Consider the following 14,422-nt stretch of genomic DNA (forward strand, 5'->3'; position numbering starts at 1 on the left):
GCTGCTGAAAATAGTCCCCAACAATATGTGCTTAGGTCTTTGTAATGGAACATCCAGCTGCAGAGACAAGTGCTTGTTTTTTCTCACACACACACGTAAAATCAGTTACACAAAAACCCCATTTGAGTGAGTCGCCAAAAACTGTTGAAATCAAAGCCACAATTTGATAAAAACTAGATTCAAACTGGAAAAAAATCCTAAATCCTAAAGGATCCTTCCTCAAAAGCTTTTACAGGGGCCATTTCTGCACTGCTGCTCCGAGAGGCCAAGTCACAGGATTCATAGACTGCACCTCCCCTCAACTCTTTCTTACCAAAACAGTACTGAATAAAGTTACATACTGCAGCTTTAACTGCAATAACGGCAATAAAACAAGACGTAATGAAACCTGCACAAAGCTTGTCCAAACTCTCCAGACACACACTCTTGATGTTAATGCGCCACAAACAACGACCTTTGACACAAACTTGCACGTCAACGACCTCCAAGGTTAAGATATTCAGCAAGCACAACGCCCACACATTCCCTTCATGTCTGTACAGTACAAGGCAGCTGAAACGAAGAAAAAAAAAAAATAGGGAATGAGAAAGTTTGCACACGGAGCGAAGCCAATTTCTTTCTGGAGCAGAGTTAATTACAACAATTAAACCTGAGAGAGCATTCATTATGGTGGTACAGTAAGTTCCAGACACAGTCAGGGATGAGCGGTATCGCTGCAGCATCCATAATCAGATCATCCTCCAGGGTGCTGCTGCTTTATAAAGATGTCTGTTAAATCAAACTAAATACCGGCTGACATGTTGTCTTAAAGCCCCAGATTTATAAATCGCTCCTCTCCAACTATTGTTTGTATAGGTTGGATTTATTAAATAAAACCGCTCTCCCTCCTCATCTGCTCGGATCTCACCGATGGCACATTAAAATTCAACTAGAGACGAGCATTACAGAGCACAAACAACAGAAACCATCTGAAAACAAAGCACGGAGATGAACCCGAGAGCAGTTTTTGCTAACAAATGAGATTGTTATGCCCCAGAAATCAGCAATCTGTGACAAAAGCAAGAGAACCTCCAATCAAGTTAATCTCATTTCTGGTGAAGTGATACCAAATGGGATTGTTCTGGGTGAAAATGACGCATCCAATAAGATAAACCTCGGGTTGCACTTACCGTTCTCCTTCTCCTCTCCGATGCATCTGCTGATGGACTCTGAGAGCCCGAGAGTGGCCGCCGAGGGCATGGTGCCCAGGATGGAGGCCAGTGTGGGGCCTTTTCGCTTTGAGATGTAGTCCTCATGCTCCTGGTTCTCCTCCGCCTCCTCTGGTGACTTCTGTTCCAGTTTTACCAGAGCCTCCACTGTGAGCTCATTGAGGTCTTTGCAAAAGTGCTTGGCCACAGCCAGGAGCTCCTCTTCCTCTTCTGGTTCATCAGAGTCCACAACGGTCTCTGGAAGAGCAAGAGAGAGGGGTCAGGATGAGCTGCAGACCAGTGAAGAAAAGCTTCACGTTTCCCTGTCCAACTTGTGTCTCTGACATATTAGTGTCTCATTTCTTTACGCTTTTTTTTTTTAACATATATGTTCAAAGCATTTTGAGGATACAGCTGTCACGTTGTTCTGCATTGTAAACTCCATTTGTGGCACAACAGTTTTGTAATCAAATTACCAAACAGCACGATTGGGGTGTAATTACACTGCATGTTAATAACCTAGTAGTTTAACACTTGGATTTGATTTGAATGGTAACTACACAACAAATGGAAACCGGTAAACTACTGATGCTACACAATATTTGGAGCCATAAAAAGGAAAAACCCTGAGAGACCAGTGTTCAAGCTGTTCATTGTAACAAGCTCTGGGCGCCGACAAGGTGGAAAAGTGCTTTCAAAGTTTACACAGTTTACCGTGCATCTACTGGAAGTGTCTGAACGGGCAAATGAAAGTTTAAGCAGTAAAAATGGTCCCAATCAAGTGATACAAAAACTGATGAGCAACACACTAGGTGCATTTTGTAGAGCAGTACTTCAGTTGGTCAAATTAATCATAAAAAGGTGAAAATTATATCGTTTTTGTTGCAGTTAGATAATACAAAACTACAAAGATTCTACATTCTTCATTCTGTTCTTTGTAAAAAAACCCAGACGCGATTTCTTAGGACACACTCATCTGTAGTATTGTTATTTTGTCTCCCTGGCTCAGCTTCCCCAACACTGTCAACCAGATACTGTATATTCCACCATTTATTTAGTTTAATTATTACAGGGATTTTGTGGTCAATGGGAAGGTCACAGTTTCTGTCCCCTCTGTGTCACTGTGGACATAAACGGGGGTGCGTTTGACAAGAAATGGGACGCGGTGCAAGCTAAAGAGCAGAAATCATTAACAGTTAATTACTTTCACCTTTACTGTGTTTTTTTTACTTATTATGCAGTTCATGACTCCTCAGTAGGATTAATGAGGCAGCAGAGATTTACACTATGGTCAGGTGGTGCAATTAGTTCGTGCATAACTGTACAGTTTTCCAATTACATTTATAAAATTAAAGAAAAACGCGCATTCGTCCACTCAGTCCAACCACTGTAGTTATAAATATTCCATGGCAAATGCTTGTTTCCGGAATAATGGAGAATAACAACTAAGAATAACTGGGATGATAATTTTGGGCGTTTCCTCACATTTCCAGTATCTAATTAAAACGTGTCCCTTAATCAAGAATAATTAAAGTGTGCTCACACAGGCTTCAGCCCACAAGCCAGAGAAGCAGTTCAGCCTGAGAAGAAACTAAAGAGCAACACGCCTGAAATCAGTGACAGCCTGTGACCCAGGAGCCAAACTAGAAAACACATCAGGGTGCGATGCAAACCGGAACAAACCGGCAGACAGATAACAGGTAACCATATGAAAAAGCTTGTCGAAGCTTTTATCTTCAGTGCAGCTGCCATGCGAGTTCATTGTTCTGACTCATCAGGCTCAGCCAGACTCTGCTGGACTTTCATCTGGATCTATTTCTCTGAGGGAGGTGGGCTGACTGTAGCGTTACCTACAGTAACGGATGGGGGATTTTTCACCCGCCACCCAGTAATAATTACAGCTGCAATTTCCTACTGTAATACTGCCGCTTTATTTTACATCCCATCACTGAGTTTTAAAGCCACTAATCTGGTCGATGGAAACTTTCCCCCACTGTATGTCTAACTGGGAACCAGTGTGATGACAGATGTGTGTTGTACCGTCAGCTACAGTCCACGTTTCTTCGCCTGTATCTCTTTGTTTTGACATATTTGTGTTATTAAATGAGCTGAATGAACTTTTAGTTTCTATCTTTGGTGCTGAGGAAAACTTATAACTACTAACTTTCTGTTGATCAAAATGCTAAAAGACTTACTACTTAACATGTTGACATTAGCATTTATGGATAAGCTTTAATTTTGCCATAAAACACTTGCACGTTAAGTCCCGTACGCTGACATTTAGTAGGTAACAGCATGTTTGTATATCAATGTACAGAAACCATGACAACATGCACCAATGTATTATGTCTGTGTGACCATCTGATTGGCTTTGTTACAGCCAAAAATCCCTCCCACATTTACTAATGCAGGATAAAATATCCGTGATTTGCAAATTGTGTTGGAAATGCATCCAATTTGTTTCAGCACCTCAAGCTCAAAATGTTTGAGGAGGAAATCTCAGCAAACGTCGGAGCAACAAACACCTTTAAGATTTCTGTTTGCCAGTGGTCCTCAGCAAAACAAGAGAAGTAAATGCCGGAGTAAACTGAACGATGAGGCCCGAGCAAACTGTTGAGGAGGGCGAATGCTAAAAATAGAGGGACATTAGACACAATCATGGAAATATTTCATTTTTATTAAATTATGTAGCTACATAATTGATATAGTTTAGATGTTCTATTTGGTTATGATTGTTGTTTACCTTGGATCGTGATTTGTGTTTGAACCACTCTCAACTCGCGTTACTGTGTAATACTGCATAAAAACACACCAACAGACCACAGTAGTTTCAAGGTCTAACACAAACCCAGGTACTGTAAGTCCAGGTGTTTCAGGCTGCATTAATGTGAGACATGAACAGTCATTCACCCCTTTATACCTCCTTTGACGTAGGCGGCGTAAACTCCTCTCAGTTTGGGTCTGCTGCTCTGTAGCTCTGTATCGATTTCATCCTGGTAGCAATGAATTTCATCTGTGGACACACAAAATGTAAACCCAAAGAACGTGAGACGCGGGACATTTTTCATGTCCCAAAAATGAAAGTGAATGATAAATGGAGGGAAGAGAGATTACATGCGTGGTTGTTCTTCCGAGCCCTTACCAAGCCTTAAAATTATATTTCACTCAGTCCCATAATTACAATACAGTATGTTACCTCTGTTAACATAACGCACGGTTAATTGCACGTTTCCTCTCCAAGTACTGCAGTGTTTTAGTTTCTTCGCTGCTAGAACCACATCCAGCGCTCTGTCTGATCAAGTCAAGGTCGAAGGAAAACCAAGTGCAGCAAAACTTTATCTTGATGTTATGCGAGTCTGAGTACTGTGAAGCGCTAACAAAACCCATTTTAATGTGAAGGCACGTAGACGAGGATCAGATTCTTACCTTCAACATCATCTATCCTTTTCTTCAGCTCAATCTCCAGCTAGAAGTAGGGCGATAAAGGAGAGAGAGAGACAAGCTGAACATGAGAATGAATTAGAATGAAGTCCGTGTCCTAACGAACGCTGACTGCAGGGTGAAATGATTACACAATAAAACATGTCAGAAAAAACGAATATTTTAACACAAGCACTGTGGGTGGCTGACTGCAGCTGCTTTTGCTTTCAGAAGTACTTTTAATCCCAAGAACTACATGACAGAGCGAAAAGGGTGTAAAAATATCAATTTGTTCATGAACAGATAAGAGTGTAATTCCATTACATTACACATATATTTTATACTTTCGCATATGATAATAACTAATCCAGCAAACAGAAGGAATCCATCGTGTGAATCTCAGAGATTCCAGCCTTGGTTGATTTCCTGTTATAACAAAAAAAAAAAAAAAAAACTAAGCACAAATCAAAACCTGGCCATGAAATTTGCACATTAACATCAGTGTGATTTATGTTTTTCTTGCAGTTTTTTAAAGAATAACTTTGATCCTTTTTAAATGAATCATACGTTACACAATGCAGTCACTAAAGTCTCTACTAATGTTTCGTGTCAGTCTGCATCCTGGTTTAGCCTGTTTGCCTATGTAGTAACAATTCAAAACATCAGCCAGACACCTTGGGTGATGTGTTCCTTCCTCCCAAAATTGTTCCAAACTCGGGCTTCAAACAGCAGTGTGAAGTAAACAGGAGTCCATTGTGCATGTGCCAGATGAACTTTTTCAGCAGAAACCCTCCCTTGACGTGTGTGGGAATGAATATTCGGGTCTGTTTAATAGTTTTTTGCACAACAGCACAGAGAAACAAGCTAATCCCGGATGTAGACTGATAGACACTAAACACGAGTAGAGACAATTCATTGTTGGTTTTAGGGCCTGTCAACGACTCACGTTACCGTTTAAATAACATCGTCCGTTTCATTTTACTGCGACCCAATAGGACTTATGCCTAAAGCCAACTGAGTAAAATCGGTGACATGCTATGATAAAGCTGGTTAGCATTTAAACTACAGTGCTTTACCTTTTCAATCACAGCTCTAAGGCTTTCAAACAAAACCCACCCACCAGCCCCTGGTTAAAAGGAGAGTGTGTACAGAAGACAGATTCTTGACAGTTTCACTTTAAGGATTAATATCAGTCATTAATTATTGCAGAAACCTTGAGGCTGCATGTAATCATGAAGAAAATATAAAATGAAATTTTAATAATCCCTCTGGGGAAAGTGGGCAATACTATGTTTAACACAGAATAATTCTGCTTCTGTCTGTTTTCATGCACACATCTGTTGCTCCTCGGGTGATTTTAAAGGCTTCTTGGCCCCAGATGGAATAAAGAGCTCAAACTCGTACCTCCCGGGCTTTTTTCTTCCTCAGTCCGGCTGTGAAGCAGGGTGGGTCACACTCCTGCTCCAGATCCATCTTCATGAACTCTTCGATGGTCAGCTGACTGGTGGGAGTGTCCTCAAACTCCGTCAGTCTGATACAGATCAATGAGCAGAGCAACAATGAATTTAAAAAAAAAAATACAATTTTTACATTTAAGCAGGGCAGGTCCTGTTTACCATATTCGTACAAAATCCTAAACCCCATCAACTGTCGGTGTCAAAGCCAGCACCCACCTTTTCTTCAGGGTGCTCTCACACACTTTCACGACGCTAACAATTTCTTTGACGGTGCGACAGAACTCGTGCATCCGAGCGGCAACAAGAAGAGCTGCAAGCGGAGAATAAAAGGAAAAACAGTGGGTAAACCAAGAGGTACGAGTACCAATAACGTCACAACTCAGCCACTTTGTCTCAGCTAGACTAAAAGACAATAAATGAATGAACTTCACTCAACCTGTTGTCTGAGAAGAGCTAAGAAGCTCACTTGTTTATTCCACATGCTGAGAAAGACCATTTCTTACGGCCTCGGACATACACAGCGTTCTGTTCTCTTATATTCTGGAAATGTATAATCTGCATTTTCTAATCAGCTTTTATTTAAAGCAGAACTTTGGACATTTACTAAACAGTAACCATAGAGAGACTAAAACCAGTGTCCATCAGTCCAATCTGGATTCAATTATTTGTCTGTGCCCCAAAAAGATTCACTGCCAATTAAAACAAATTGACCTAATTGCTTTGAATTGCCATGATTCAGAACATTTAGAATTTTTTTATGTTGGGATGAAGACACAAACTTACACGTGTCACCCAGTGGACTGTGAAAAAAATCAAATTAGAAAAATGGCACAAATTAAATTTTCTGTGTCTTTTATTATGACCCTGTGCGTGTTGCAGGTGCAGATGTGACGGGGGAACATGCCTGTTGGTTCGACACGCCTGTCACCACGCCACACGCCAAGCCACGGCTTTTTGTATCCATTAATCTCTTTAGTTTTTGTTCTGCATTTACAAGCAAAGGGTCTCATCATTTGTGTCACATCATTTCCTCACACGTACTGATACAGACGTCCACGTGTCAGGTGCGTTTCCTGTTATTCAATTAAATAAACACATGCTGTGGCCTGTGAGTGGAGCCTCCTATTTTCCATGTTTCGTAAAGAAGATAAAACTTCATGGGAAATGCACACAGGCAGTGAGTCATCACAAATCAAACACAGGCAAAGACGTGAGTGAACGGCTCAATGTTGTGTTTCTGCAGCAACACCTTAGAGACTGGAGGACAGAGCGGAGAGGACGGGGGCACCTCAGCCTGCGAAGCCAACAGTCCGCCCACACACAAAAACACAGTTAAAAAGCACTAACAACACTACTAATATTATGCAATGAATTGCAGTGTGGAAGCCTTGAAGGGGAACAGTTATATAACCGTCATTAGAGCCGCTTCACTCAAGAGCCTGTTAAAAGATAGATGCTTCTACTTCTCTATGCACACTTCTAACAGCCTTTAGGGCTGAAGTGGTGGCTTTTAGCTCCGCTGAGGACATTCTCAAACATTTCGTCACCATTAAATTCAAACCGCACTCTTCTAATGTTGCTTGTTGTGTTACGCTCCCCTTTGTCTTTATACAATCACAATTCTTCTACATTAAGCAGCTTTTTGTGATGTTTCACCAGCTTTGCCTACAAACTTTCCCTTCTTCCATCTGAGTGTATTCTCTCTGAATAATTAATGCACCGGAGGAACAGAGAAAGCTGAAAATTTAAACTGTAAACACGCGGGGAGCAGAGGAAGCCTGCGATTCGATTTCAGAACGTCTTAGCTGGTAATGCTTCGAAGCAGAGCGTATTCAGGTTGACACCGGCTGAGATGCGACGAGGAGAGAGGAGCTGCTCACTCAGCGGTTTCACATAAACTGCACCACAAATCTAAACACAGAAAAGGATGATTGACAGGGTGGGAGATCAACACGCCAAACTGAGGCGAGTTTAAGCACGTGCAGGCAGCTCTGCCTCATCCAGCCTCTCTGTGGCAGGTAACCAACGCAAAATAAAACGCCTCAATACATTTGGGGGAAAGAAGCAAATGTCTTCTACTTGTTGGTAGCTTTGATTAGCATAACAAACCATATTCCGCCTCAGATTAATCTGCATGGACTACGTGTGTGATGTGTATGAGGAAATACTTATTTCACCTGCCTCGTAAATGAAGAGGTCAGAGGTCAGCTACACACCGATGCCTGGATCGGCATTTGCAAATACATCAACCATCAGCAATAAAAAAGTAGGAGCACATAGTAGGGTTATTAATTAACTAATAAATGTATTATAAGAAAAAAAAAAAAGAGGGTGATGGTGGCTCAGGAGGTGAATCAAGATGTCCAATAACTGCAAGGTCGGCAGTTCAATCCCCTAGTGAACTGAACAGAGTTGTTCCTGTAAAAGCTAAATAACAAAATGTAGATTTATACAACAGGGCAACCATTACGTATTACTTCCTATATTACAGGCACATGATACTGCAGGCAGCTACTGTACTGTAGCTCACTCATCTGAATGTATGAAGATTACTTGTGTATGTGTGTATGTGGAGCTAACACACAAACACACACACACACACACACACACCAAATGAAGCCATCACACAGTCAGCTTGGTTCTTTGAGGTTTCTTCCATTAAAGGAAGTTTTTCTGCTCCGTATTGTTGCCCTGTGCTTCCTTAAGGAGAGTTTGTATGGTTCTTCTATAATGGCCCTAAGCGCTTGTCCATTTCTGGTAACTGCCATTAATATACAAATCAAGTTGAACTGAATTTAACTGTAGTCCTTTTTGGTCTTTGTTTAACTTGTGCGTTTTTATGCAAACCAAGAAACAACATTTTCAAGACCTCTGAAAGTGAATTCATGTAAAAGTTGTACTTAAACACAGTTTAGACTTGGAGTTCAGTGCTGTGCCCAACAACACTTTGAGTGAAAGGTGGCGATCAAACTGTTGACCCCACGATTGTTGGACAACTGCTCTCCCTATTAAGCTACTGCCACATCAAGTACGAGCTACTCCAAGTTCAGAATAAAGAGCTTTGGGCCGACTTACTGGTCAGCGAGCAGCTTTTCTGGAGGAGCTGAGGTTAATGCATCTTAATTAAGGGCCCCTTGATGTACGATGCCAACAGACCAGAGAGCATTAATCACTTTCTGTCTTTGGACAGAGCTGATGATCTGAAATACTCCACAGGAGAGATGAATATTCAACGCTGCCCTGTCTTGTGATTTACCCGCTCCGCAGAGCCCCGATGGCCTTCTGCCCGTGTGCATCCAGTCCCTCTTCATCCTCTGCACCAGCCTCATCGCCGTCATCGAGACTTCGTGGTTCTTCTCCCCAAACTCCAGCATCTGGGCGAAACGGGGTATATACAGACACGGGTCTGGTGGAGATAGGAAAAAAAGGAGGGTTTACAAGGTCCGTGTCACATTTCTACGGCATATTTAAGCACTCGTTCAAAGTTTGGATTATTCCCTTTTGAAGCAACTCACTGTTTTCAGACTGGTTTAATCGTCACCTGATCAACAGGATATTTAAAAATCATAAACTCTTCTAAATGAAGGTTTAGTGGACAGTTAGGCTGCATAATGAAAGTCATAAATGTAAATGTCTGAAAAGGGCAACACATGGACTTTTTAAACATTTCAGCGACTTTACTATTAACCACTAATGTAACTTGAATGTAAAGGTTTCAAAATATGCACATTTCCTACTACATGAAAGTAGAAATGTGAACTTATGCAACAAAAGCTTTTTTTACAGGTGTTAGAACATAAAAATTTCCACAGATGCTCTTTGGGACAGGTGTTCTGGCAGAGCCTTTTCTATCGAGCTCCTCTCCTGTGGAACCAGGTCCCAGTTCGGGTCTGAGAGGCAGACACCCTCTCTACTTTTAAGACTGGCCTAAAAACACTCCTCCATCTTTCTGTGCACGTCTAACATGCAGTTATGGGCACAACCAACCAGCCCAGGGCTTTATCTGCTGCTCTTCACTCTGCCCATTCAGTCAAGGCAGAGGGCAACCTCCACTGATCCTGGTTCTTTTAGAGGTTTCTCCACCTTTAGCTAGTGGCTTCTTAGGGGGATTTTATGGGTTCTACAATAATGTAGGGCCCTGACATTATTATGTAAAGTGCCTTGACATTAATTTTGTAGGGATATGGCCTCATGTAAATAAAAGTGAATTTAAAAATGCAACAGCCTCAGAAATATGACAAAACCACCTCCTCTTAGGGTCCTTTATTCTTCTTATTCTAGAGTTTCATCTTCTAAATCAACTCTATTGTGAAGTCAACATGGACGCAAAATCTAACTTTAAACAGTTCTATTAAAAACTGAGCAAACTTTACCAGCAGCTGAAAACCCGGTGATATGTTCAAAGGCACCAGAAAAAGTAAGTAAACCTTGTTTTGTTTTCTAGAAAGAAAGACAGTTTAGGATCCTGAAAGTGCTGTTCAGTGGCACCTGGACGAGTCACTTCTCATCCGAAAGGCTTAATTTGTGAGGCTAAAAACTTTGTGAACTCCTTAATTTAGAAGTTTGAGGATCATGTTGTGATTAATTTCAGCTATTGTTTCGTGTGCGACTGAGAATAAACGATGCCAAAGACTGCAGACACCGATATCAGATCAGTCTGCTTTCATATCCTGCTGCCAAAACTCTCCAACAAACAGGCTGTTTGTGAGCCCATGTGACGTTCGTCTGAGCAGCAAACAAACCAAAAGCAAAAATGCAAGCAAGTCATTCTGTCCCCACGATGGTTCAGACCACAGGAAATTTGCCTTTCATTGACCAAATTCCTGTTTCAGACTCCTACAGACTTAAACATTTTAGCATCTGTGAGCCTCCCAGTAAAACCAGTCTCCTACTGCTGGGCTGCTAATTAGCTCCACTGGAGAACTGGGGGATTAGCATTCAGCTCCAGTGTACGACAAAGCAGACTGTTTCTCATTTGCCGTCTCTGTCCAGATTTTCTCAGCTGGTAAAAGTATGTGTACAGGCAACCTTCCAATCACGGCCTCAAATGACTTAAAGAATCTTGTCAATTGTAGCATATTTAAAAAAAAAAACAACAACAACAACAAATACATAACAACAGTTTTTGGCAAATGGACAGTTTTCATTTAGCCATCTTTCTTCTAAAAAAAGATTTCACTACTTAAGAAATCTGATTGAATACAGTGAGAACGAGGAGCATTTGTTTCACGTAGCCAGAGGGAAAAAAAGCAGAGTTTCTTGCCCCGACTATGACAGTGGACTTAAGTATCTTTGAAGTCTGGGCCTGTGTTTAAAGAGTAGTCCAGTGGAAAGCTGGTGGAGCCAGCTGGTAATAAGATCCAGGCTGATCTCCCCCCACCCCCACCCCCCTTCCCTACACCATGTAATAATACGTTTGCAAGGTTGGCCATTACTGGAGTGTCTGTAAAGGCTGGGCCAGGCAAAATCTCTATAGAAAGAAAAAATAAGAGCTTGTTAAAGGAAGAAAAATCCACCTCAAATCCACTTTCACTGTCGAATACAATCAATGTGCGATGCCCAAACAGCCCAGGGGTCATTCTGGGAGCCAGTGCTGCAGTTTACTTTTTCCATGTACCCACTTTTCCTCAACCTGCCTCGCCTACATTCTACTACGGTGCCCCACGTCCCCCTAAAGTACTTCGACCACCCCCAGAGAAGGCCTGTGAACTCGCTCCTTTCAATCAAATGGGAGAGCAGGGCTGCATGAATGGAATTAAAGTGTTACCATTAAAGCTGGGACACAAACACAAAAAAGCAGAATCAGCTTCTGTCTTGCACTTGAATATCAGGGCAAAATTGCAATAAATCTGAACAACGACTAATAGGGTTTCACTGGTGAATCGAGCTGCTGGGAATAATTAAACGGGACTAATTAAATTATTGACTGTGATGGTTAATACCCACTGAAATCAAAGGCAAATAACCTCACAGAAAGTAGGACTACCAGGTTCCAAATTCAAAATGTTACCTAACAAAAGTATCACCATCAACACACACCAAGAAGTACCAAAGTAAAGCTGTTCATTACAAAAATATTTCAAAATAATTTGATTACAGTTAATGCAATAATGTGCAAATTGCTTTAAATGCTGTAGCTCATGACAGTTTAATGCCTTAACATGTCAGACGTGTTTCTTCATTCTAATATTTATTATTAATCTAAATGTAAGACGAAAAATGTAGTAATGGTTACATTTAGTAATATCTAATATATTGTAATGTAATGGAGTAAAAATATAGAGACTCACGTATAAACATCTTAAAATGTACATAGCTATAGTACATGGGTAAGTGTGCAATTACCCCCCTCCTGTGGCTTGGTATTTTGTTTAGCCCAAGCTCAAATATATAAAAGGGTGGACTAAATAATAAAAACACCTGCCAGTCTACAAAATATAACAAGTAACCAGGTTGAATCAACACCTCTATAAACGGTTAAAAGAAAAACTGAATGTTATCACCGTCACAAGGGAGGATTTATTGCAGGACTGTTGGAATAAAATGACATAATTTTAGGCTTGTGTCAGCACAGTTTTTTAGTCACCTAAAAGGAGGAGGAAATGTTTAGTAATTGCTCCAGATGTATACTTTAAAATGTGTTACTCACGTCCAGTGTTTTCTCTGCGGCAACCACCTGAGAGGAGACTACAGACAGAGTTAAAGGACACTCTGCTGGGGGGGGGGGGGGGGAGACTCACACATAATCTGCTCTTTATACACTTTTTAAACCCTCTGATTCATCTGCTCACACTGCTGTGCAAAAATCACATCCAGCACGAGTATCCAAGTTATACAGTGTGTTTCATGCAAACATTAGCCTCGAGTAGAATCCACACCAATAACAGAATCAGGGTGCACAAGTGTCTATTACAACTCCGGCCGTGAAAGTCAGTTATTCAACAGGTTTAACAAAAGCAAGCAAGCCTAGAAGGTTACATAACCAGGTGGCCTTATGTTAAAATTATGTCATTGATGCCATGAAGCAGCAAATCCAAGCATTCTGATGCAGGCAGCAGCTATAAAATCCAGAGGTTTACTCCTAGAATGACAGCTGCCAAAATCTCCCCATTGTGCTCTATCAAAACACCTTTAACAATATAACAGCAGCAGTGAACCAAGAGAGCAATGGATTCTTTTGATTGTGTTCCTGCTCAAGTAATGAGTGTCTAAATCTTGTCAAGAGCTTCCTGCCACAATGAGATGCACATTGTCTCGCACTCCTGATTTCCAGTTTTTGCTACTTCCTACTCGCACTTCACTACATGTCATTTATGATGAATGAAAGCCGGACATCATTGCCACTGCAATGGAAGTTGAGTCCATTTTTTCAGATAGCGTCCCCAAATAGAACTAGGTACAGTATGATTAGCAGAGGACCAAGAGCTGATCTTTGGGGGACTCCTTAAGAGAGGAGGTTCAGTTCTTGGTGCTAATGACTCGGACAGATAGGACCATAGTCGAAGAAGAGCAGGAGCTCGTTTGTGACTTGGATGAGAGTGTTTTTTTTTGTGCTGTGCAGAGTTCAGGCGCCAGATTAAAATCGTTCAAAAAAGGTTATTAAATGTTAGGTGGGCTTTAAGCTTGGTTGCTACAACATGTCCCAAAGGTTTACACAGAAATGGGAAGTTAGGAGTTTAAAGTTGTTGAAGGGGTCGGGGTTAAATCCAGGTTTTCTTGAGCGTGAGGATAACTAGGACGGTTTGAGTGCTGAGGGCTAGTATACAGAGTACAGGAGGTTTATGGCAGCTGTGATTGAAGGTGAAATGGTTGGTAGTCATGCTTTAGTGAAAGTAGACATCATGGGATCCACAGGGCAGGTGGTTGTTTAGATTCCGATGATTATCTGAAAAAGCTGAACGTAACTAGAGAAAAACATTTATTACCTAGAGTGGACTCATGAGCAGTGGCGCTAGAGTTTGCAAGACTAAGTGTAGATCTTGACCATTTTGGATTAGAAGAAGGTGAGAAAGACATTACATTTGTCAACTGTGAAATGCTGAAAGTCTGAGCTGTGGGTTGTTTGAACCATACATGTGAGTAGTTGGTGGACCAGGCTTTGTTTATGGATTCTTTGTATTTTTGAAAGTAATTTTTATAGGCCTTGATGTGTACAGTGAGGCCAGTTTTGTTGCAAAGGTGCTCCAGTTCATGTCTACAAGATTTGGTTTGGTGTACTTCAGGTACAGATCAGGGAAACAACGTTTAAAAAAGACTCCAGCCAGGTTTTGATGGGTGCATCAGGTGAAGCTGGGGACATAACGTCTCCATTACTATCCAGGATTTTGTTCATCGCTTTATTGTTGTACCAAATAAAGC

General features: G+C 41.2%; 1 protein-coding gene across 2 annotated transcripts in view; it reads right to left on the bottom strand.

Moving 5' to 3' along the window:
- Positions 1–14,422, bottom strand: part of brf1a (BRF1 RNA polymerase III transcription initiation factor subunit a) — a 103,117-nt gene that overhangs the window by 63,077 nt on the left and 25,618 nt on the right. For both annotated transcript variants that reach the window (XM_067479395.1, XM_067479394.1), the window contains exons 7-12: positions 9,321–9,470; positions 6,281–6,374; positions 6,012–6,138; positions 4,614–4,653; positions 4,108–4,200; positions 1,170–1,445 (exon numbers count right to left, since the gene is read on the bottom strand). In XM_067479395.1, the coding sequence (XP_067335496.1) occupies positions 1,170–1,445; positions 4,108–4,200; positions 4,614–4,653; positions 6,012–6,138; positions 6,281–6,374; positions 9,321–9,470 (780 nt within the window). The remainder of the gene's footprint in view (positions 1–1,169; positions 1,446–4,107; positions 4,201–4,613; positions 4,654–6,011; positions 6,139–6,280; positions 6,375–9,320; positions 9,471–14,422) is intronic.

Source organism: Channa argus, chromosome 16 (genome assembly GCF_033026475.1).
Source record: "Channa argus isolate prfri chromosome 16, Channa argus male v1.0, whole genome shotgun sequence".
Lineage (NCBI taxonomy): Eukaryota > Metazoa > Chordata > Actinopteri > Anabantiformes > Channidae > Channa > Channa argus.